This window comes from Scyliorhinus canicula, chromosome 2, assembly GCF_902713615.1.
Source record: "Scyliorhinus canicula chromosome 2, sScyCan1.1, whole genome shotgun sequence".
Classification (NCBI taxonomy): domain Eukaryota; kingdom Metazoa; phylum Chordata; class Chondrichthyes; order Carcharhiniformes; family Scyliorhinidae; genus Scyliorhinus; species Scyliorhinus canicula.
In genome coordinates, this window is record NC_052147.1 from 162,633,571 (window position 1) to 162,655,205 (window position 21,635).

Here is a 21,635-nt window from a genome sequence, read left to right on the forward strand (position 1 = left end):
TATTGCTTTGCATTCTTCCTCGCAAAATGTATCACTTCAAACCTCTATGTTAAATCTCATCTGCTATGCATTTGCCCATTTCATAAGTCTATGTGCTTATGTTAATGTCTTCTAAGTTTTGAGTTATTTGCAAACTTTGAAATTAAGTCCCATTTTCCAGAGACCTGAGCTGGGATTTTGCACTCCTGTTAACATCGGGCATGAATGGCAGCGGGAGCACAAAAGCCCGTGAGATTAGGTGGAACACGGTAGCACAAGTGGATAGCACTGTGGCTTCACAGCACCAGGGTTCCAGGTTCGATTCCACGCTGGGTCACTGTCTGTGCTGAGTTTGCACGTTCTCCCCGTGTCTGCGTGGGTTTACTCCGGGTGCTCCGGTTTACTCTCACAGCCCAAAGACGTGCAGGTTAGGTGGATTGGCCATGCTAAATTGCCCACAGTGTCCAAAAACGGTTAGGAGGGGTTATTGGGTTACGGTGTTAGGGTGGAAGTGAGGACTTAATGGGGGTCAGTGCAGACTCGATGGGCCAAATGGACTCCTTCTGTTCTGTATGTTCTCGGTTCTATGAGATGTCCAGATCATGTTTTGCATCAGCGGAATGTCCCGTCGCGATTGTTCCACCACATGTGAGTGACGTAACGGGATTCCTGACAATCAACATCAGGAGCCCCATTCGAATACATTTTAATTTAATTACCAGGCCTCTACACCTGATACAGATACCAGGTGTAAAGCTACCATAATCTTGCACCTCTATCAAATATTCCCTCAATCTTTTTGGCTGCAAAGTGAAGAACCCCAGCTTCTCCAACCTTATCTGGGAGGTAAAATCCCCCATCCTTGCAACCATTCTGGTAAATCTCCTCTGCACCTTCTCAAGGACCCTCGTATCTTTCCTGAAATGTGGAGACCAGAACTGGATTCAATAATTTGGTTGCGGCCTAACCAGAGCTTTTATAAAGGGTTCACCATAACTTCCTTGTATTTACATTCAACACCTCTATTTCTGAGTTCGAAGATCACATATGCTTTGTGAATGTCTCTCTCAATTTGTCCTGTAATCAGGAAGAAAGTAAGGAGATCCTTGGAAGGGCAAAGCGTGCCTGTTGTTGCGCAATGTTGGCAAAAAGTTTGCAAAACGCATTGATTTAAAAATTTAAGACATATTGATGGCCTATGACAGAGTCACCCATGTCTTCACTGGCTGTTGGAGACTGCAGAGTTCTGTTACAGACCATCTAATACATTTGAATCTCTTTATGATCTCCTTTAGACATGTGCAGAGAAGAAGCCTGAAAAAATCATTGGTGAGCTCCTGTCAATGGATTCTGCCTTGGCTTGGAATGCCACTGCCATCATTAACAGAAAAGGATTTAATTTTCTGCAGAACACATGGGGTGGGGGTTTTCGGCCCCTCTGCTATCGGGATTGTCCAGTCCTACCAAAGTCACTGGACATTTGTCTGGGCTGCTGAATTCCTGCAGCGAATGCCTCGATGATGGGGCAAAGAATTTCCGGCCTCGGGCACAGACATTGCACTGAAATTGTATGAGTGATTTTTTGATTCATCACAGTGTTGTGTTTCCATTCTCATGTAACATACCCTCATTTCTGTTACCTCAGATAGTAATTTCATTACAAACCATATTATCATAGCAATTATTCATGATGTAATTATTGTGATATTTAAACAAAGCAGAGATTCCTCACCTTCAGGTACAGCTGGTTGGATTTGGATTATCTGATCTTTACTCAGTGTCCTCAGTGGTGTCTCCAGAGATTGTTGTAGTGTTTCCACATTCCGTAGATCATTTACCTTGAAAATATAATTAGGAGACAGTGAAATCTGTTGGAGTTCACTTTCGTCTGCGTCACCTGACCCAATACTGAAAGGTGCTACACCAGCTTCTTTCAGAGCTAATGCTGCCCGACTAACATCATCGGATGACTTGCTGCCAGTGAGAAGGATCAAGAATTGGGGTACACCTTCCTCTGCTCTGCCACCAGCAGACTGAGTAAAGATGTTCTTTGTGACATAGTCCAAGGCTGCCCCAGTGTTGGCTCGACGTCCTCCTATTTGGCTGAGACCATTTATTGCGTCCTTCACATCCTGATTTGTGGTGTGGCTGGTTAAGTAGAAGTTGACTCTGGGATTATCACTGTACTGTACCACACCAACTCGGGCTTTATCACGTCCAATGTCAAGATTATCGGCCACTCTGGAAATGAATCTTTGAACTGAAGGGAAAGCACCTCTGACTTTGTCTGATCCATCAACAAGGAACACAATATCCCTCTTAACACCAGCTGTAAGAAATGGAAAATAACTATGTTTATTATTCTACATTAATCTTGGAAATCCAATCAAATGCATTTGAAGCTACCAGATCATAATCTGAGTTTGTATTAAGAGGTTTGTTCATTCAGACAGAAATAGTTGTTTAGATTGGGACCTTTCTTTGTATTTTCCAGTCCTATCTCGCGATTGATTTATTTCAGCAGCTGTACTGTCAGCAACCTAACGAGGTCTTTCAGTAGGCAGTTAATACCCACTTTCGGGCTTCATCCTGTTGTTGTTGTTCAACAAGCAGCTGGCACAGTGTGTTTGCTTGCAAACTCCCAAGAGTCCCTCTTTGTCTGGCAGTCTGCCTGATTGTGGGACCTGGTATGGAGGAGTCTATTGAGAGCATTACTTGCCTGATATTCAATCACATCCTCCTATTTTTGACCAATCACCAACTTCTATCAGCCTAAAGGTTTTGACTGCCCCTTGGAACAAAGTGTCCAGGGAACCTTGACCTTCCCTAATTTTCAACAAAGCCTCCAACACTGACTCCAGCACAATAACTCTGAGCCAAAGTTGTTGAAGTCACAGACACAGGGATCATAATATTATCTCCAGATTTCTACATGTCACCTTCAGGATACAGGACCATCCATGCCATATCTGTCTAACCTTATTGATCAATGAACCAATTAGTTATTAATTAATTAATTAAACACAGCAAAGGTAATAACAATTATCTCGGAGGCAGTCACATCACTTAGGCTCAGTTGAAATTTAAGTTGATAAATGGTCCAAAACAGGATATCATGATGACGAATCAGGTGAGTATAGGGATTCAGCAGATAGTCATGCAAATAAGACTACTTTATTCTTGTACTCCAATCCTCTTGTAATAGAGCCGAACGTGTTACTTGCCTTCCTAATTGCAAATTTCAATACATTACTCCCTGTCTCTTTAGTATGGAGCCGAGACCCCAGCCCTGATCATTGAATCAGATGGAATGGAGACAGGCAATTCAGCCCAAACTGGTCCATGCCAGCCAAAAAGCCCATCTAAGCTAACCCCATTTTCCTGCATTTGGACCATATCCCTCTAAACCTTTCCTATCCATGTATCTGCCAAATACCTTTGAAATGGGGCTGGTTTAGCACTGTGGGCTAAACAGCTAGCTTGTAATGCAGAACAAGGCCAGTAGCGCGGGTTCAATTCCCGTACCGGCCTCCCCAAAAACCCGCCGGAATGTGGCGACTAGGGGCTTTTCACAGTAACTTCATTGAAGCCTACTTGTGACAATAAGTGATTATTATTATTATTAAATGTTGTCAATGTCCCTGCCTCAACCACTTCCTCCGGCAGCTCATTCCACACACAACCACCCTCTATGTAAAAAAATACAACCTCAGGTTCGCAGTAATTCTTTCCCCTCTTCACTTAAACCTATGCCCTCTGCATTCTAGTTCTCGATTCCCCAACCCGAGAAAAAAGACTGAGTGCATTCACCTTATCCATGCCTCTCATGATCTTTACACCTCGATAAAATCACCCCTCAGTGTCCTATGCTCCAAAGGGGAAAGTCCTAGCCCGTCCAATCTCTCCCTGTAACTCAGTTCCTTGAGTCCTGGCAACATCTTTGTAAATCCTTTCTGCAATCACCCCAGTTTAATAACATCTTTCCTGTAGCAAGATGACCAAAACTGAACACAATACTCCAGGTGCGGCCTCACAACTGCAACATAACGTCCCAACTTCTATACTCAATGTCCTGACTGATGAAGGCCAGCATGCCAAAAGCCTTCTTCACTGTGACTCCACCTTTAGAGAACCGTGCACTTGAACTCCAAGGTCACTCTGTTCCACAATATTCCCTAAGGTCCTATCATTCACAGAGAAAGTTCTACGTTGATTTGACTTGCAGTGGCATGCGGGGAATAGAGCCCTGATACTTATGCGGTTTGGGGGTGGGGGTGGGACTCCCCGATACCTCCGTGATGCATGGAGTGGATCGCCCTGATGCTTTGGGGGGGAGGGGAGTGGTGTCCACTGTGTCTATGGAGGGAGTTTAATTTCAGTGCTGATCGGAGCGCCATTTAAAGATGGCCGCTTGAGCGAAGGCATAAACCATGCCCCAGATGAATTTTGGTAAGAGTGGCTGAAATTCTGGACTGAAAACGCAGCTTTGCACCTGGAGAGATACATGCCGGTTTTCAGTCACAGCCTGACACTCTGACAAATTATGGGAAAATCCCACCCTATATCTGTAGATCATAGAACCCTCTACACATAAGGGTCACGATTTACTGGATTTCTCATGTTTTCTGGACCAATGCCACCGATATCAGTGTTTCACCCTACATTCTAATGGAAGGCAGTCAATTACCTGGCCATCTCAGAATTCACCATCCAATTATGACAATGGACAAGAGACAAGGTTGACTGTGCAATTGACAACCCTACATTTAAAAGCATGTTGGCAACCTGTGTGCCCCCAGGTCCAGCATTAAACTGACTCCCTCCAAAATGGGTGGCACGGTAGCAAAGTGGTTAGCACTGTTGCTTCACAGGACCAGGGATCCGGGTTCGAATGCCAGCTTGGGTCACTGACTGTGTGGAGTCTGCACATTCTCTCATTAACTGCGTGGGTTTCTTCTGGGTGCTCCGGTTTTCTCCCACAAGTCCTGAAGGTCGAGGACATTGTATGCTTTAATGACTCTCTTTTATCATGCCCTGCCACCTTCAATGATTTATGCACAAATACATCCAGGTGCCTCAACATCCCCTTTGGAATTCTATTCTTTATTTTACATTCAGTAGAATTTTCAGATTTTTTATAAAGTGCCGTCTCAGGTGGGAAAGTGGAGTGAAGTCCATGGGCGGCTTGCTGGCTTTTATCACCATATTTTTAAACTAATTGGGGAAAAAATTCACCTTAATTTTCAGTTGGCATTATCAATCTGATGCCTATCATAAACATACTTTTTCTTTTTTACCTTAATCATATTTGTCCTCCAGGAAGCTCTGGATTAATTTGCCCAACATTTCCTCTTCATTGAAATATACCTTGACTGTGCCTGCACTTTCTTTTAAAGAGATAGTTTTTCCTGTCACCCTTTGATTCCAATTAAATGGGTCTGATCCATCCTTACCTGATGAAGTTGAATTTTCCCAGTGAATTACTCTTACTCTAAATTGTTCCTTGTTCATTTCCATAGCCAACCTTAACCTATGATACAATGATCACGGTTCCCCCGTTAACCAACTGACACTTGATCCACTTGCCCAGCTAATTCCCAAGAACCAGGTCTTATTGGACTGCAAACACACTACAGTGGAAATGTTTCCTGAATATACTCTAGGTGCCCTTGACCCTCTCAGTCCTTTTCTATCCTACTCTGTATTCAGATGCTTAAAGATTCCCGTTATAAACTCTCTTTAATTCCTGCACTTTTTTGTAATTTTTTTGCAAATGTGTCCCTGTATATCCTTCCCACTGGTTGGTGGCCACACCTAACAATGTGACTACGCCAAACAATGTAGTTCACCTTTTGTTTGTTCCTTGGCTCTGGCCAAATACATCTGTGTTTGACCCACCTGAGACACCCTCTCTCTCCAGCACTGTGCTTAATTAATACCGCCACATCACCTTCCTTTCCTATATTTTGTGGAAACCTTGGCTGAGATTTTCCAGCCTCCTCGCAGCGGATATTCCCGCGGCAGAGGCAACTGGCCATTGACCGCCGGCCCTTGTAACCAGGAAAGTTTAATATTCCGCTCTGCCCTACTTGAAGGCAGGTCTCTATAAAAGCCACTGCAACATATTTCCCCATGGGAAATGTTCAGACGAGAGTCCAGTTACTAGTGGTGTACCACAAGGATCTGTTTTGGGGCCACTGCTGTTTGTCATTTTTATAAATGACCTGGAGGAGGGTGTAGAAGGATGGGTGAGTAAATTTGAAGATGACACTAAAGTCGGTGGAGTTATGGACAGTGCGGAAGGATGTTACCAGTTACAGAGGGACAGAGATAAGCAGCAGAGCTGGGCTGAGAGGTGGCAAATGGAGTTCAATGCAGAAAAGTGTGAGGTGATTCATTTTGGAAGGAATAACAGGAAGACAGAGTACTGGGCTAATGGGAAGATTCTTGGTAGTGTGGATAAGCAGAGAGATCTCGGTGTCCATGTACATATATCCCTGAAAGTTGCTACCCAGGTTGAGAGGGTTGTTAAGAAGGCGTACGATGTGTTAGCTTTTATCGGTAGAGGGATTGAGTTTCGGAGCCATGAGGTCATGTTGCAGCTGTACAAAACTCTGGTGCGGCCGCAATTGGAGTATTGCGTGCAATTCTGGTCGCCGCATTATAGGAAGGATGTGGAAGCATTGGAAAGGGTGCAGATGAGATTTACCAGAATGTTACCTGGTGTGGTGGGACGATCTTATGAGGGAAGGCTGAGGGACTTGAGGCTGTTTTCGTTAGAGAGAAGAAGGTTAAGAGGTGACTTAATAGAGGCATACAAGATGATCAGAGGATTAGATCGGGTGGACAGTGAGAGCCTTTTTTCTTGGATGGTGATGTCTAGCACGAGGGGACATAGCTTTAAATTGAGGGGAGATAGAGATAGGACAGATGTCAGAGGTAGGTTCTTTACTCAGAGAGTAGTAAGAGCGTGGAATGCCCTGCCTGCAACAGTAGTGGACTCACCAACACTAAGGACATACAAATGGTCATTGGATAGATACATGGACGATAAGGGAATAGTGTAGATGGGCTTTAGAGTAGTTTCACAGTTCGGCGCAACATCGAGGGCCGAAGGGCCTGTACTGCGCTGTAATGTTCTATGTACTATGATCTATGGTAATCTGCGCCTGTAATTCACCAATCTTATTTACCACACTTCATATTCGCATACATGCAAAACAATTCTAACTTAGACTTTATTTTTTTCTATTGCCCTAAACCCACCCAATACCTTACTATTTCCTATTTTAGTGCTATTTATTTGGTGCACTCTGTATTCCTCTCTGATTGGGGAAGAATGGTCACACAGTGGTTTCTACAGTTGCTTCAAAGCTCCAGGGTCCCAGATTCAATTCCCGGTCACTGTCTGTGTGGAGTCTGCATCTTCTCCCCATGTCTGCGTGGGTTTCCTCCGGGTGCTCCGGTTTCCTCCCACAGTCCAAAGATGTGCAGGTTAGGTGGATTGGCCATGATAAATTAACCTTAGTGTCCAAAAAGGTGAGGTGGGGTTATTGGGTTACGGGGATAGGATGGAGGCGTGGGCTGATGTAGGGTGTTCTTTCCAAGAGCAGACTCGATGGGCCAAAAAGCCTCCTCCTGCACTGTAAATTCTATGATTCTATATTACTTCCTAGTTCCAGAACACCTGCTAAGTTTGTTTAAACTCTCTTCATTAGCACGAGTAAACCATAACACAAGGAAATTGATCCTAGCTCTGTGTATAGCCAACACTGGCCCCATCTCCCACGGTACTGGTCATAATGGGCAGCACGATAGCATAGCGGTTAGCACAGTTGCTTCACAGCTGCAGGGTCCCAGGTTCGTTTCCTGACTTGGGTCACTGTCTGTGTGGAGTCTGCACGTTCTCCCTGTGTGTGCGTGGGTTTCCTCCGGGTCCTCCGGTTTCATCCCACAGTCCAAAGATGTGTGGGTTAGGTGGATTGGCCATGCTAAATTGCCCTCAGTCAATTGGGGGTGACTGGGTTAAGGGGATGGGGTGGAGGAAGCGTGTGCTTGAGTGGAGTGCTCTTTCCAAGGGCCGGTGCAGACTCGATGGGCCGAACGGCCTCCTTCTGCACTGTAAATTCTATGAATCTATGGTCCCAGGAATCTAAAGCCCTGCACTGTCATTCTAGTAACACATTAATCTACTTTATCCTCCCATTTCGATATGCACTTATGCATTTACCGGGAATAATCTAGAAATTAGTATTATTAAAATCCTGCTTGCTAATTCCTTTCCTGGTGCCTTACATTCTGACTGCAGGACCACATCCCTCTTTCTGAATATGTATTGGTACAAATGTGACCACAACTATTCATTTCCCTAAATAGGGTGCTCTGCAGCCACTCAATTACATCCTCCAAATGGTACCATGGAGACACCAAACCGCCCTGGATTCACGTACACATGAATGCAGCTGCCTGTAGCTCACTATTTGCTGCTGGCGGTATCTTCCAGTCACATCATTTTGCATGGCTCGCTCATCCCACCAGCATGGATGCCACGGCAGTGGTTGGTTTCAGTGGGACTGGAAGATCAATTCTTTTGGGAGTTGGGATTTTCATATCAGCCGTGCAAAATATCTGTCGGCATTGGTCCAAGAAATATGGTATGACTGGAGTAAATATTCATTAAAAAATATGCAAATTTTATTGGGTAAGACCTTCTCTGGTACAAGCAAAAGCCAATGTCAGGTGGGAAGAGGGGGGGTTGAGCCCACCAAAGGTAATGAGGGCTTTTTCTGCCATATAGTGCATAACTGAAGAAAAATAATGCAGACAGGGATTTGATGTCGTATCTCATTCGCCCGCCTCGCCATTACTACTGCAACTCCCCGTTATAGTATCCCGCCACGTTGGCAATTCTCTCCTGCCACCAGTGTGACAACAGGTTTTGGTGTACTGGTGAAGAGAACCATTGGGGACGCACAGCTGAGTACAGCCTGCAGAGGGGAAGGGATCGTGCCCAGACAGTACTGGGCACTGCCAGGGAGGGTCTACCCTTGGGAAGGTTTCGGCTGGGGGAGTCCCCTAGGGGAGGGTGGGGAGTGGAGGCTCATGTCCATTGGCAGGGGAGGGGGTTCCTTTTATTATTGTTACATGCCGTTGCGGGACCTGTCCCTCCTACTTCCCCTCCCCCACCCCCCACAAAGTGTTTGAAAAAATGGTGGGAAAACCGCAAGGCAGCTGGTGGGCTGCCTCCTGCTTTTCCCACCAGGGACAGTACTTTGCTGTCTGAAAATCTAGAGCCCCCCACCCCGCCCTGCGGAAGGATCTTCCAGTCCCAGGAAAGTGGATGTCGATTGATATTCCTCACCCGTGCCGTCATCGGGGAACCTGCCGAGAGGGTCGTATTCAGCAGGAACAGAAGATCCCCCCCCCCCCCGGGTGGGGAGGGCTGGAGAATTCCACACTAAGTATTTAATTTTAGTTCTCCTCAGCATGGTTCTGGAGGTTTGCCCCTTTGTGGATATTGCATGAATTGGCAAGGAGAGTGGTTGGCATGAGTTCAGGCGAAGTTGGCATGGTGGCTATGAAGGACCATGGGGCATAGGTTGGCATGGAGGGCATGAGGGGCTGTAGGTGTTCGCAGGGGATCTAGTCTCACACAGAGCATCTCCTCTGCACTGCTTCCAGGGGTGCCAAACCTAACTTTCATCAACATCCGTAGCCCTGGAGTGAAAATGAGAACATCCAGGTGCTTTCCTCTGAGTCGGGTTTGCAGAGCCATCTATACATAGTCCCATGTGCAGGCCTCTCTGTTCCTCCACCCACTTGATAATTGTTCCATTTAGTTTATATTGCTTTGCATTCTTCCTCGCAAAATGTATCACTTCAAACCTCTATGTTAAATCTCATCTGCTATGCATTTGCCCATTTCATAAGTCTATGTGCTTATGTTAATGTCTTCTAAGTTTTGAGTTATTTGCAAACTTTGAAATTAAGTCCCATTTTCCAGAGACCTGAGCTGGGATTTTGCACTCCTGTTAACATCGGGCATGAATGGCAGCGGGAGCACAAAAGCCCGTGAGATTAGGTGGAACACGGTAGCACAAGTGGATAGCACTGTGGCTTCACAGCACCAGGGTTCCAGGTTCGATTCCACGCTGGGTCACTGTCTGTGCTGAGTTTGCACGTTCTCCCCGTGTCTGCGTGGGTTTACTCCGGGTGCTCCGGTTTCCTCTCACAGCCCAAAGACGTGCAGGTTAGGTGGATTGGCCATGCTAAATTGCCCACAGTGTCCAAAAACGGTTAGGAGGGGTTATTGGGTTACGGTGTTAGGGTGGAAGTGAGGACTTAATGGGGGTCAGTGCAGACTCGATGGGCCAAATGGACTCCATCTGTTCTGTATGTTCTCGGTTCTATGAGATGTCCAGATCATGTTTTGCATCAGCGGAATGTCCCGTCGCGATTGTTCCACCACATGTGAGTGACGTAACGGGATTCCTGACAATCAACATCAGGAGCCCCATTCGAATACATTTTAATTTAATTACCAGGCCTCTACACCTGATACGCATACCAGGTGCAAAGCTACCATAATCTTGCACCTCTATCAAATATTCCCTCAATCTTTTTGGCTGCAAAGTGAAGAACCCCAGCTTCTCCAACCTTATCTGGGAGGTAAAATCCCCCATCCTTGCAACCATTCTGGTAAATCTCCTCTGCACCTTCTCAAGGACCCTCGTATCTTTCCTGAAATGTGGAGACCAGAACTGGATTCAATAATTTGGTTGCGGCCTAACCAGAGCTTTTATAAAGGGTTCACCATAACTTCCTTGTATTTACATTCAACACCTCTATTTCTGAGTTCGAAGATCACATATGCTTTGTGAATGTCTCTCTCAATTTGTCCTGTAATCAGGAAGAAAGTAAGGAGATCCTTGGAAGGGCAAAGCGTGCCTGTTGTTGCGCAATGTTGGCAAAAAGTTTGCAAAACGCATTGATTTAAAAATTTAAGACATATTGATGGCCTATGACAGAGTCACCCATGTCTTCACTGGCTGTTGGAGACTGCAGAGTTCTGTTACAGACCATCTAATACATTTGAATCTCTTTATGATCTCCTTTAGACATGTGCAGAGAAGAAGCCTGAAAAAATCATTGGTGAGCTCCTGTCAATGGATTCTGCCTTGGCTTGGAATGCCACTGCAATCATTAACAGAAAAGGATTTAATTTTCTGCAGAACACATGGGGTGGGGGTTTTCGGCCCCTCTGCTATCGGGATTGTCCAGTCCTACCAAAGTCACTGGACATTTGTCTGGGCTGCTGAATTCTTGCAGCAAATGCCTCGATGATGGGGCAAAGAATTTCCGGCCTCGGGCACAGACATTGCACTGAAATTGTATGAGTGATTTTTTGATTCATCACAGTGTTGTGTTTCCATTCTCATGTAACATACCCTCATTTCTGTTACCTCAGATAGTAATTTCATTACAAACCATATTATCATAGCAATTATTCATGATGTAATTATTGTGATATTTAAACAAAGCAGAGATTCCTCACCTTCAGGTACAGCTGGTCGGATTTGGATTATCTGATCTTTACTCAGTGTCCTCAGTGGTGTCTCCAGAGATTGTTGTAGTGTTTCCACATTCCGCAGATCATTTACCTTGAAAATATAATTAGGGGACAGTGAAATCTGTTGGAGTTCACTTTCGTCTGCGTCACCTGACCCAATACTGAAAGGTGCTACACCAGCTTCTTTCAGAGCTAATGCTGCCCGACTAACATCATCGGATGACTTGCTGCCAGTGAGAAGGATCAAGAATTGGGGTACACCTTCCTCTGCTCTGCCACCAGCAGACCGAGTAAAGATGTTCTTTGTGACATAGTCCAAGGCTGCCCCAGTGTTGGCTCGACGTCCTCCTATTTGGCTGAGACCATTTATTGCGTCCTTCACATCCTGATTTGTGGTGTGGCTGGTTAAGTAGAAGTTGACTCTGGGATTATCACTGTACTGTACCACACCAACTCGGGCTTTATCACGTCCAATGTCAAGATTATCGGCCACTCTGGAAATGAATCTTTGAACTGAAGGGAAAGCACCTCTGACTTTGTCTGATCCATCAACAAGGAACACAATATCCCTCTTAACACCAGCTGTAAGAAATGGAAAATAACTATGTTTATTATTCTACATTAATCTTGGAAATCCAATCAAATGCATTTGAAGCTACCAGATCATAATCTGAGTTTGTATTAAGAGGTTTGTTCATTCAGACAGAAATAGTTGTTTAGATTGGGACCTTTCTTTGTATTTTCCAGTCCTATCTCGCGATTGATTTATTTCAGCAGCTGTACTGTCAGCAACCTAACGAGGTCTTTCAGTAGGCAGTTAATACCCACTTTCGGGCTTCATCCTGTTGTTGTTGTTCAACAAGCAGCTGGCACAGTGTGTTTGCTTGCAAACTCCCAAGAGTCCCTCTTTGTCTGGCAGTCTGCCTGATTGTGGGACCTGGTATGGAGGAGTCTATTGAGAGCATTACTTGCCTGATATTCAATCACATCCTCCTATTTTTGACCAATCACCAACTTCTATCAGCCTAAAGGTTTTGACTGCCCCTTGGAACAAAGTGTCCAGGGAACCTTGACCTTCCCTAATTTTCAACAAAGCCTCCAACACTGACTCCAGCACAATAACTCTGAGCCAAAGTTGTTGAAGTCACAGACACAGGGATCATAATATTATCTCCAGATTTCTACATGTCACCTTCAGGATACAGGACCATCCATGCCATATCTGTCTAACCTTATTGATCAATGAACCAATTAGTTATTAATTAATTAATTAAACACAGCAAAGGTAATAACAATTATCTCGGAGGCAGTCACATCACTTAGGCTCAGTTGAAATTTAAGTTGATAAATGGTCCAAAACAGGATATCATGATGACGAATCAGGTGAGTATAGGGATTCAGCAGATAGTCATGCAAATAAGACTACTTTATTCTTGTACTCCAATCCTCTTGTAATAGAGCCGAACGTGTTACTTGCCTTCCTAATTGCAAATTTCAATACATTACTCCCTGTCTCTTTAGTATGGAGCCGAGACCCCAGCCCTGATCATTGAATCAGATGGAATGGAGACAGGCAATTCAGCCCAAACTGGTCCATGCCAGCCAAAAAGCCCATCTAAGCTAACCCCATTTTCCTGCATTTGGACCATATCCCTCTAAACCTTTCCTATCCATGTATCTGCCAAATACCTTTGAAATGGGGCTGGTTTAGCACTGTGGGCTAAACAGCTAGCTTGTAATGCAGAACAAGGCCAGTAGCGCGGGTTCAATTCCCGTACCGGCCTCCCCAAAAACCCGCCGGAATGTGGCGACTAGGGGCTTTTCACAGTAACTTCATTGAAGCCTACTTGTGACAATAAGTGATTATTATTATTATTAAATGTTGTCAATGTCCCTGCCTCAACCACTTCCTCCGGCAGCTCATTCCACACACAACCACCCTCTATGTAAAAAAATACAACCTCAGGTTCGCAGTAATTCTTTCCCCTCTTCACCTAAACCTATGCCCTCTGCATTCTAGTTCTCGATTCCCCAACCCGAGAAAAAAGACTGAGTGCATTCACCTTATCCATGCCTCTCATGATCTTTACACCTCGATAAAATCACCCCTCAGTGTCCTATGCTCCAAAGGGGAAAGTCCTAGCCCGTCCAATCTCTCCCTGTAACTCAGTTCCTTGAGTCCTGGCAACATCTTTGTAAATCCTTTCTGCAATCACCCCAGTTTAATAACATCTTTCCTGTAGCAAGATGACCAAAACTGAACACAATACTCCAGGTGCGGCCTCACAACTGCAACATAACGTCCCAACTTCTATACTCAATGTCCTGACTGATGAAGGCCAGCATGCCAAAAGCCTTCTTCACTGTGACTCCACCTTTAGAGAACCGTGCACTTGAACTCCAAGGTCACTCTGTTCCACAATATTCCCTAAGGTCCTATCATTCACAGAGAAAGTTCTACGTTGATTTGACTTGCAGTGGCGTGCGGGGAATAGAGCCCTGATACTTATGCGGTTTGGGGGTGGGGGTGGGACTCCCCGATACCTCCGTGGTGGATGGAGTGGATCGCCCTGATGCTTTGGGGGGGAGGGGAGTGGTGTTCACTGTATCTATGGAGGGAGCTTAATTTCAGTGCTGATCGGAGCGCCATTTAAAGATGGCGGCTTGAGCGAAGGCATAAACCATGCCCCAGATGAATTTTGGTAAGAGTGGCTGAAATTCTGGACTGAAAACGCAGCTTTGCACCTGGAGAGATACATGCCGGTTTTCAGTCACAGCCTGACACTCTGACAAATTATGGGAAAATCCCACCCTATATCTGTAGATCATAGAACCCTCTACACATAAGGGTCATGATTTACTGGATCTCTCATGTTTTCTGGACCAATGCCACCGATATCAGTGTTTCACCCTACATTCTAATGGAAGGCAGTCAATTACCTGGCCATCTCAGAATTCACCATCCAATTATGACAATGGACAAGAGACAAGGTTGACTGTGCAATTGACAACCCTACATTTAAAAGCATGTTGGCAACCTGTGTGCCCCCAGGTCCAGCATTAAACTGACTCCCTCCAAAATGGGTGGCACGGTAGCAAAGTGGTTAGCACTGTTGCTTCACAGGACCAGGGATCCGGGTTCGAATGCCAGCTTGGGTCACTGACTGTGTGGAGTCTGCACATTCTCTCAGTAACTGCGTGGGTTTCTTCTGGGTGCTCCGGTTTTCTCCCACAAGTCCTGAAGGTCGAGGACATTGTATGCTTTAATGACTCTCTTTTATCATGCCCTGCCACCTTCAATGATTTATGCACAAATACATCCAGGTGCCTCAACATCCCCTTTGGAATTCTATTCTTTATTTTACATTCAGTAGAATTTTCAGATTTTTTTATAAAGTGCCGTCTCAGGTGGGAAAGTGGAGTGAAGTCCATGGGCGGCTTGCTGGCTTTTATCACCATATTTTAAAACTAATTGGGGAAAAAATTCACCTTAATTTTCAGTTGGCATTATCAATCTGATGCCTATCATAAACATACTTTTTCTTTTTTACCTTAATCATATTTGTCCTCCAGGAAGCTCTGGATTAATTTGCCCAACATTTCCTCTTCATTGAAATATACCTTGACTGTGCCTGCACTTTCTTTTAAAGAGATAGTTTTTCCTGTCACCCTTTGATTCCAATTAAATGGGTCTGATCCATCCTTACCTGATGAAGTTGAATTTTCCCAGTGAATTACTCTTACTCTAAATTGTTCCTTGTTCATTTCCATAGCCAACCTTAACCTATGATACAATGATCACGGTTCCCCCGTTAACCAACTGACACTTGATCCACTTGCCCAGCTAATTCCCAAGAACCAGGTCTTATTGGACTGCAAACACACTACAGTGGAAATGTTTCCTGAATATACTCTAGGTGCCCTTGACCCTCTCAGTCCTTTTCTATCCTACTCTGTATTCAGATGCTTAAAGATTCCCGTTATAAACTCTCTTTAATTCCTGCACTTTTTTGTAATTTTTTTGCAAATGTGTCCCTGTATATCCTTCCCACTGGTTGGTGGCCACACCTAACAATGTGACTACGCCAAACAATGTAGTTCACCTTTTGTTTGTTCCTTGGCTCTGGCCAAATACATCTGTGTTTGACCCACCTGAGACACCCTCTCTCTCCAGCACTGTGCTTAATTAATACCGCCACATCACCTTCCTTTCCTATATTTTGTGGAAACCTTGGCTGAGATTTTCCAGCCTCCTCGCAGCGGATATTCCCGCGGCAGAGGCAACTGGCCATTGACCGCCGGCCCTTGTAACCAGGAAAGTTTAATATTCCGCTCTGCCCTACTTGAAGGCAGGTCTCTATAAAAGCCACTGCAACATATTTCCCCATGGGAAATGTTCAGACGAGAGTCCAGTTACTAGTGGTGTACCACAAGGATCTGTTTTGGGGCCACTGCTGTTTGTCATTTTTATAAATGACCTGGAGGAGGGTGTAGAAGGATGGGTGAGTAAATTTGAAGATGACACTAAAGTCGGTGGAGTTATGGACAGTGCGGAAGGATGTTACCAGTTACAGAGGGACAGAGATAAGCAGCAGAGCTGGGCTGAGAGGTGGCAAATGGAGTTCAATGCAGAAAAGTGTGAGGTGATTCATTTTGGAAGGAATAACAGGAAGACAGAGTACTGGGCTAATGGGAAGATTCTTGGTAGTGTGGATAAGCAGAGAGATCTCGGTGTCCATGTACATATATCCCTGAAAGTTGCTACCCAGGTTGAGAGGGTTGTTAAGAAGGCGTACGATGTGTTAGCTTTTATCGGTAGAGGGATTGAGTTTCGGAGCCATGAGGTCATGTTGCAGCTGTACAAAACTCTGGTGCGGCCGCAATTGGAGTATTGCGTGCAATTCTGGTCGCCGCATTATAGGAAGGATGTGGAAGCATTGGAAAGGGTGCAGATGAGATTTACCAGAATGTTACCTGGTGTGGTGGGACGATCTTATGAGGGAAGGCTGAGGGACTTGAGGCTGTTTTCGTTAGAGAGAAGAAGGTTAAGAGGTGACTTAATAGAGGCATACAAGATGATCAGAGGATTAGATCGGGTGGACAGTGAGAGCCTTTTTTCTTGGATGGTGATGTCTAGCACGAGGGGACATAGCTTTAAATTGAGGGGAGATAGAGATAGGACAGATGTCAGAGGTAGGTTCTTTACTCAGAGAGTAGTAAGAGCGTGGAATGCCCTGCCTGCAACAGTAGTGGACTCACCAACACTAAGGACATACAAATGGTCATTGGATAGATACATGGACGATAAGGGAATAGTGTAGATGGGCTTTAGAGTAGTTTCACAGTTCGGCGCAACATCGAGGGCCGAAGGGCCTGTACTGCGCTGTAATGTTCTATGTACTATGATCTATGGTAATCTGCGCCTGTAATTCACCAATCTTATTTACCACACTTCATATTCGCATACATGCAAAACAATTCTAACTTAGACTTTATTTTTTTCTATTGCCCTAAACCCACCCAATACCTTACTATTTCCTATTTTAGTGCTATTTATTTGGTGCACTCTGTATTCCTCTCTGATTGGGGAAGAATGGTCACACAGTGGTTTCTACAGTTGCTTCAAAGCTCCAGGGTCCCAGATTCAATTCCCGGTCACTGTCTGTGTGGAGTCTGCATCTTCTCCCCATGTCTGCGTGGGTTTCCTCCGGGTGCTCCGGTTTCCTCCCACAGTCCAAAGATGTGCAGGTTAGGTGGATTGGCCATGATAAATTAACCTTAGTGTCCAAAAAGGTGAGGTGGGGTTATTGGGTTACGGGGATAGGATGGAGGCGTGGGCTGATGTAGGGTGTTCTTTCCAAGAGCAGACTCGATGGGCCAAAAAGCCTCCTCCTGCACTGTAAATTCTATGATTCTATATTACTTCCTAGTTCCAGAACACCTGCTAAGTTTGTTTAAACTCTCTTCATTAGCACGAGTAAACCATAACACAAGGAAATTGATCCTAGCTCTGTGTATAGCCAACACTGGCCCCATCTCCCACGGTACTGGTCATAATGGGCAGCACGATAGCATAGTGGTTAGCACAGTTGCTTCACAGCTGCAGGGTCCCAGGTTCGTTTCCTGACTTGGGTCACTGTCTGTGTGGAGTCTGCACGTTCTCCCTGTGTGTGCGTGGGTTTCCTCCGGGTCCTCCGGTTTCATCCCACAGTCCAAAGATGTGTGGGTTAGGTGGATTGGCCATGCTAAATTGCCCTCAGTCAATTGGGGGTGACTGGGTTAAGGGGATGGGGTGGAGGAAGCGTGTGCTTGAGTGGAGTGCTCTTTCCAAGGGCCGGTGCAGACTCGATGGGCCGAACGGCCTCCTTCTGCACTGTAAATTCTATGAATCTATGGTCCCAGGAATCTAAAGCCCTGCACTGTCATTCTAGTAACTCATTAATCTACTTTATCCTCCCATTTCGATATGCACTTATGCATTTACCGGGAATAATCTAGAAATTAGTATTATTAAAATCCTGCTTGCTAATTCCTTTCCTGGTGCCTTACATTCTGACTGCAGGACCACATCCCTCTTTCTGAATATGTATTGGTACAAATGTGACCACAACTATTCATTTCCCTAAATAGGGTGCTCTGCAGCCACTCAATTACATCCTCCAAATGGTGCCATGGAGACACCAAACCGCCCTGGATTCACGTACACATGAATGCAGCTGCCTGTAGCTCACTATTTGCTGCTGGCGGTATCTTCCAGTCACATCATTTTGCATGGCTCGCTCATCCCACCAGCGTGGATGCCACGGCAGTGGTTGGTTTCAGTGGGACTGGAAGATCAATTCTTTTGGGAGTTGGGATTTTCATATCAGCCGTGCAAAATATCTGTCGGCATTGGTCCAAGAAATATGGTATGACTGGAGTAAATATTCATTAAAAAATATGCAAATTTTATTGGGTAAGACCTTCTCTGGTACAAGCAAAAGCCAGTGTCAGGTGGGAAGAGGGGGGGTTGAGCCCACCAAAGGTAATGAGGGCTTTTTCTGCCATATAGTGCATAACTGAAGAAAAATAATGCAGACAGGGATTTGATGTCGTATCTCATTCGCCCGCCTCGCCATTACTACTGCAACTCCCCGTTATAGTATCCCGCCACGTTGGCAATTCTCTCCTGCCACCAGTGTGACAACAGGTTTTGGTGTACTGGTGAAGAGAACCATTGGGGACGCACAGCTGAGTACAGCCTGCAGAGGGGAAAGGATTGTGCCCAGACAGTACTGGGCACAGCCAGGGAGGGTCTACCCTTGGGAAGGTTTCGGCTGGGGGAATCCCCTAGGGGAGGGTGGGGAGTGGAGGCTCATATCCATTGGCAGGGGAGGGGGTTCCTTTTATTATTGTTACATGCCGTTGCGGGACCTGTCCCTCTTACTTCCCCTCCCCCACCCCCCACAAAGTGTTTGAAAAAATGGTGGGAAAACCGCAAGGCAGCTGGTGGGCTGCCTCCTGCTTTTCCCACCAGGGACAGTACTTTGCTGTCTGAAAATCTAGAGCCCCTCCCCCCCCCCCCCCCCCCCCCCCCCCCCTTTGAAATTAAGCCCCATTTTCCAGAGACCTGAGCTGGGATTTTGCACTCCTGTTAACATCGGGCATGAATGGCAGCGGGAGCACAAAAGCCCGTGAGATTAGGTGGAACACGGTAGCACAAGTGGATAGCACTGTGGCTTCACAGCACCAGGGTTCCAGGTTCGATTCCACGCTGGGTCACTGTCTGTGCTGAGTTTGCACGTTCTCCCCGTGTCTGCGTGGGTTTACTCCGGGTGCTCCGGTTTACTCTCACAGCCCAAAGACGTGCAGGTTAGGTGGATTGGCCATGCTAAATTGCCCACAGTGTCCAAAAACGGTTAGGAGGGGTTATTGGGTTACGGTGTTAGGGTGGAAGTGAGGACTTAATGGGGGTCAGTGCAGACTCGATGGGCCAAATGGACTCCTTCTGTTCTGTATGTTCTCGGTTCTATGAGATGTCCAGATCATGTTTTGCATCAGCGGAATGTCCCGTCGCGATTGTTCCACCACATGTGAGTGAAGTAACGGGATTCCTGACAATCAACATCAGGAGCCCCATTCGAATACATTTTAATTTAATTACCAGGCCTCTACACCTGATACGCATACCAGGTGCAAAGCTACCATAATCTTGCACCTCTATCAAATATTCCCTCAATCTTTTTGGCTGCAAAGTGAAGAACCCCAGCTTCTCCAACCTTATCTGGGAGGTAAAATCCCCCATCCTTGCAACCATTCTGGTAAATCTCCTCTGCACCTTCTCAAGGACCCTCGTATCTTTCCTGAAATATGGAGACCAGAACTGGATTCAATAATTTGGTTGCGGCCTAACCAGAGCTTTTATAAAGGGTTCACCATAACTTCCTTGTATTTACATTCAACACCTCTCTTTCTGAGTTCGAAGATCACATATGCTTTGTGAATGTCTCTCTCAATTTGTCCTGTAATCAGGAAGAAAGTAAGGAGATCCTTGGAAGGGCAAAGCGTGCCTGTTGTTGCGCAATGTTGGCAAAAAGTTTGCAAAACGCATTGATTTAAAAATTTAAGACATATTGATGGCCTATGACAGAGTCACCCATGTCTTCACTGGCTGTTGGAGACTGCAGAGTTCTGTTACAGACCATCTAATACATTTGAATCTCTTTATGATCTCCTTTAGACATGTGCAGAGAAGAAGCCTGAAAAAATCATTGGTGAGCTCCTGTCAATGGATTCTGCCTTGGCTTGGAATGCCACTGCAATCATTAACAGAAAAGGATTTAATTTTCTGCAGAACACATGGGGTGGGGGTTTTCGGCCCCTCTGCTATCGGGATTGTCCAGTCCTACCAAAGTCACTGGACATTTGTCTGGGCTGCTGAATTCCTGCAGCAAATGCCTCGATGATGGGGCAAAGAATTTCCGGCCTCGGGCACAGACATTGCACTGAAATTGTATGAGTGATTTTTTGATTCATCACAGTGTTGTGTTTCCATTCTCATGTAACATACCCTCATTTCTGTTACCTCAGATAGTAATTTCATTACAAACCATATTATCATAGCAATTATTCATGATGTAATTATTGTGATATTTAAACAAAGCAGAGATTCCTCACCTTCAGGTACAACTGGTCGGATTTGGATTATCTGATCTTTACTCAGTGTCCTCAGTGGTGTCTCCAGAGATTGTTGTAGTGTTTCCACATTCCGCAGATCATTTACCTTGAAAATATAATTAGGGGACAGTGAAATCTGTTGGAGTTCACTTTCGTCTGCGTCACCTGACCCAATACTGAAAGGTGCTACACCAGCTTCTTTCAGAGCTAATGCTGCCCGACTAACATCATCGGATGACTTGCTGCCAGTGAGAAGGATCAAGAATTGGGGTACACCTTCCTCTGCTCTGCCACCAGCAGACTGAGTAAAGATGTTCTTTGTGACATAGTCCAAGGCTGCCCCAGTGTTGGTTTGACGTCCTCCTATTTGCCTGAGACTATTTATTGCATCCTTCACATCCTGATTTGTGGTGTGGCTGGTTAAGTAGAAGTTGACTCTGGGATTATCACTGTACTGTACCACACCAACTCGGGCTTTATCACGTCCAATGTCAAGATTATCGGCCACTCTGGAAATGAATCTTTGAATTGAAGGGAAAGCACCTCTGACGTTGTCTGATCCATCAACAAGGAACACAATATCCCTCTTAACAGCAACTGTAAGAAATGGAAAATAACTATGTTTATTATTCAACCTTCGCCTGAAAAAATGAAGCCACCATAATAAACCTCCTCAAACATACTCTGATGATGGACTGAAAAGTATTTTGCTTTTTTAAACCAAAGCATTTGGCTGATTGATAACTTCTTCAGGAAATTCTAGATTTACCACCTGACTGAGCCTCTGCAATAACCAAATTAATTTAGGCCATTACAAGACACAGTTCAATTCTATTAACTGTATTTCTAAAAATTATACCGATCCTGACAAAAGGGACACCATTTTTAATTTGCATCAGAGCTGGATTGGAGACCTCAGGTACTGGCATGG

General features: G+C 45.3%; 1 protein-coding gene across 8 annotated transcripts in view; it reads right to left on the minus strand.

Moving 5' to 3' along the window:
• The window catches only part of LOC119960740 (collagen alpha-3(VI) chain-like), a 314,544-nt gene that overhangs the window by 149,397 nt on the left and 143,512 nt on the right, over positions 1 to 21,635 (minus strand). For 7 of the 8 annotated variants that reach the window (XM_038788388.1, XM_038788372.1, XM_038788380.1 and 4 more), the window contains 3 exons: positions 20,705 to 21,301; positions 11,534 to 12,130; positions 1,712 to 2,308 (listed from right to left, as the gene is read on the minus strand). In XM_038788388.1, the coding sequence (XP_038644316.1) occupies positions 1,712 to 2,308; positions 11,534 to 12,130; positions 20,705 to 21,301 (1,791 nt within the window). The remainder of the gene's footprint in view (positions 1 to 1,711; positions 2,309 to 11,533; positions 12,131 to 20,704; positions 21,302 to 21,635) is intronic. The other variant, XM_038788394.1, reaches the window with a different exon arrangement.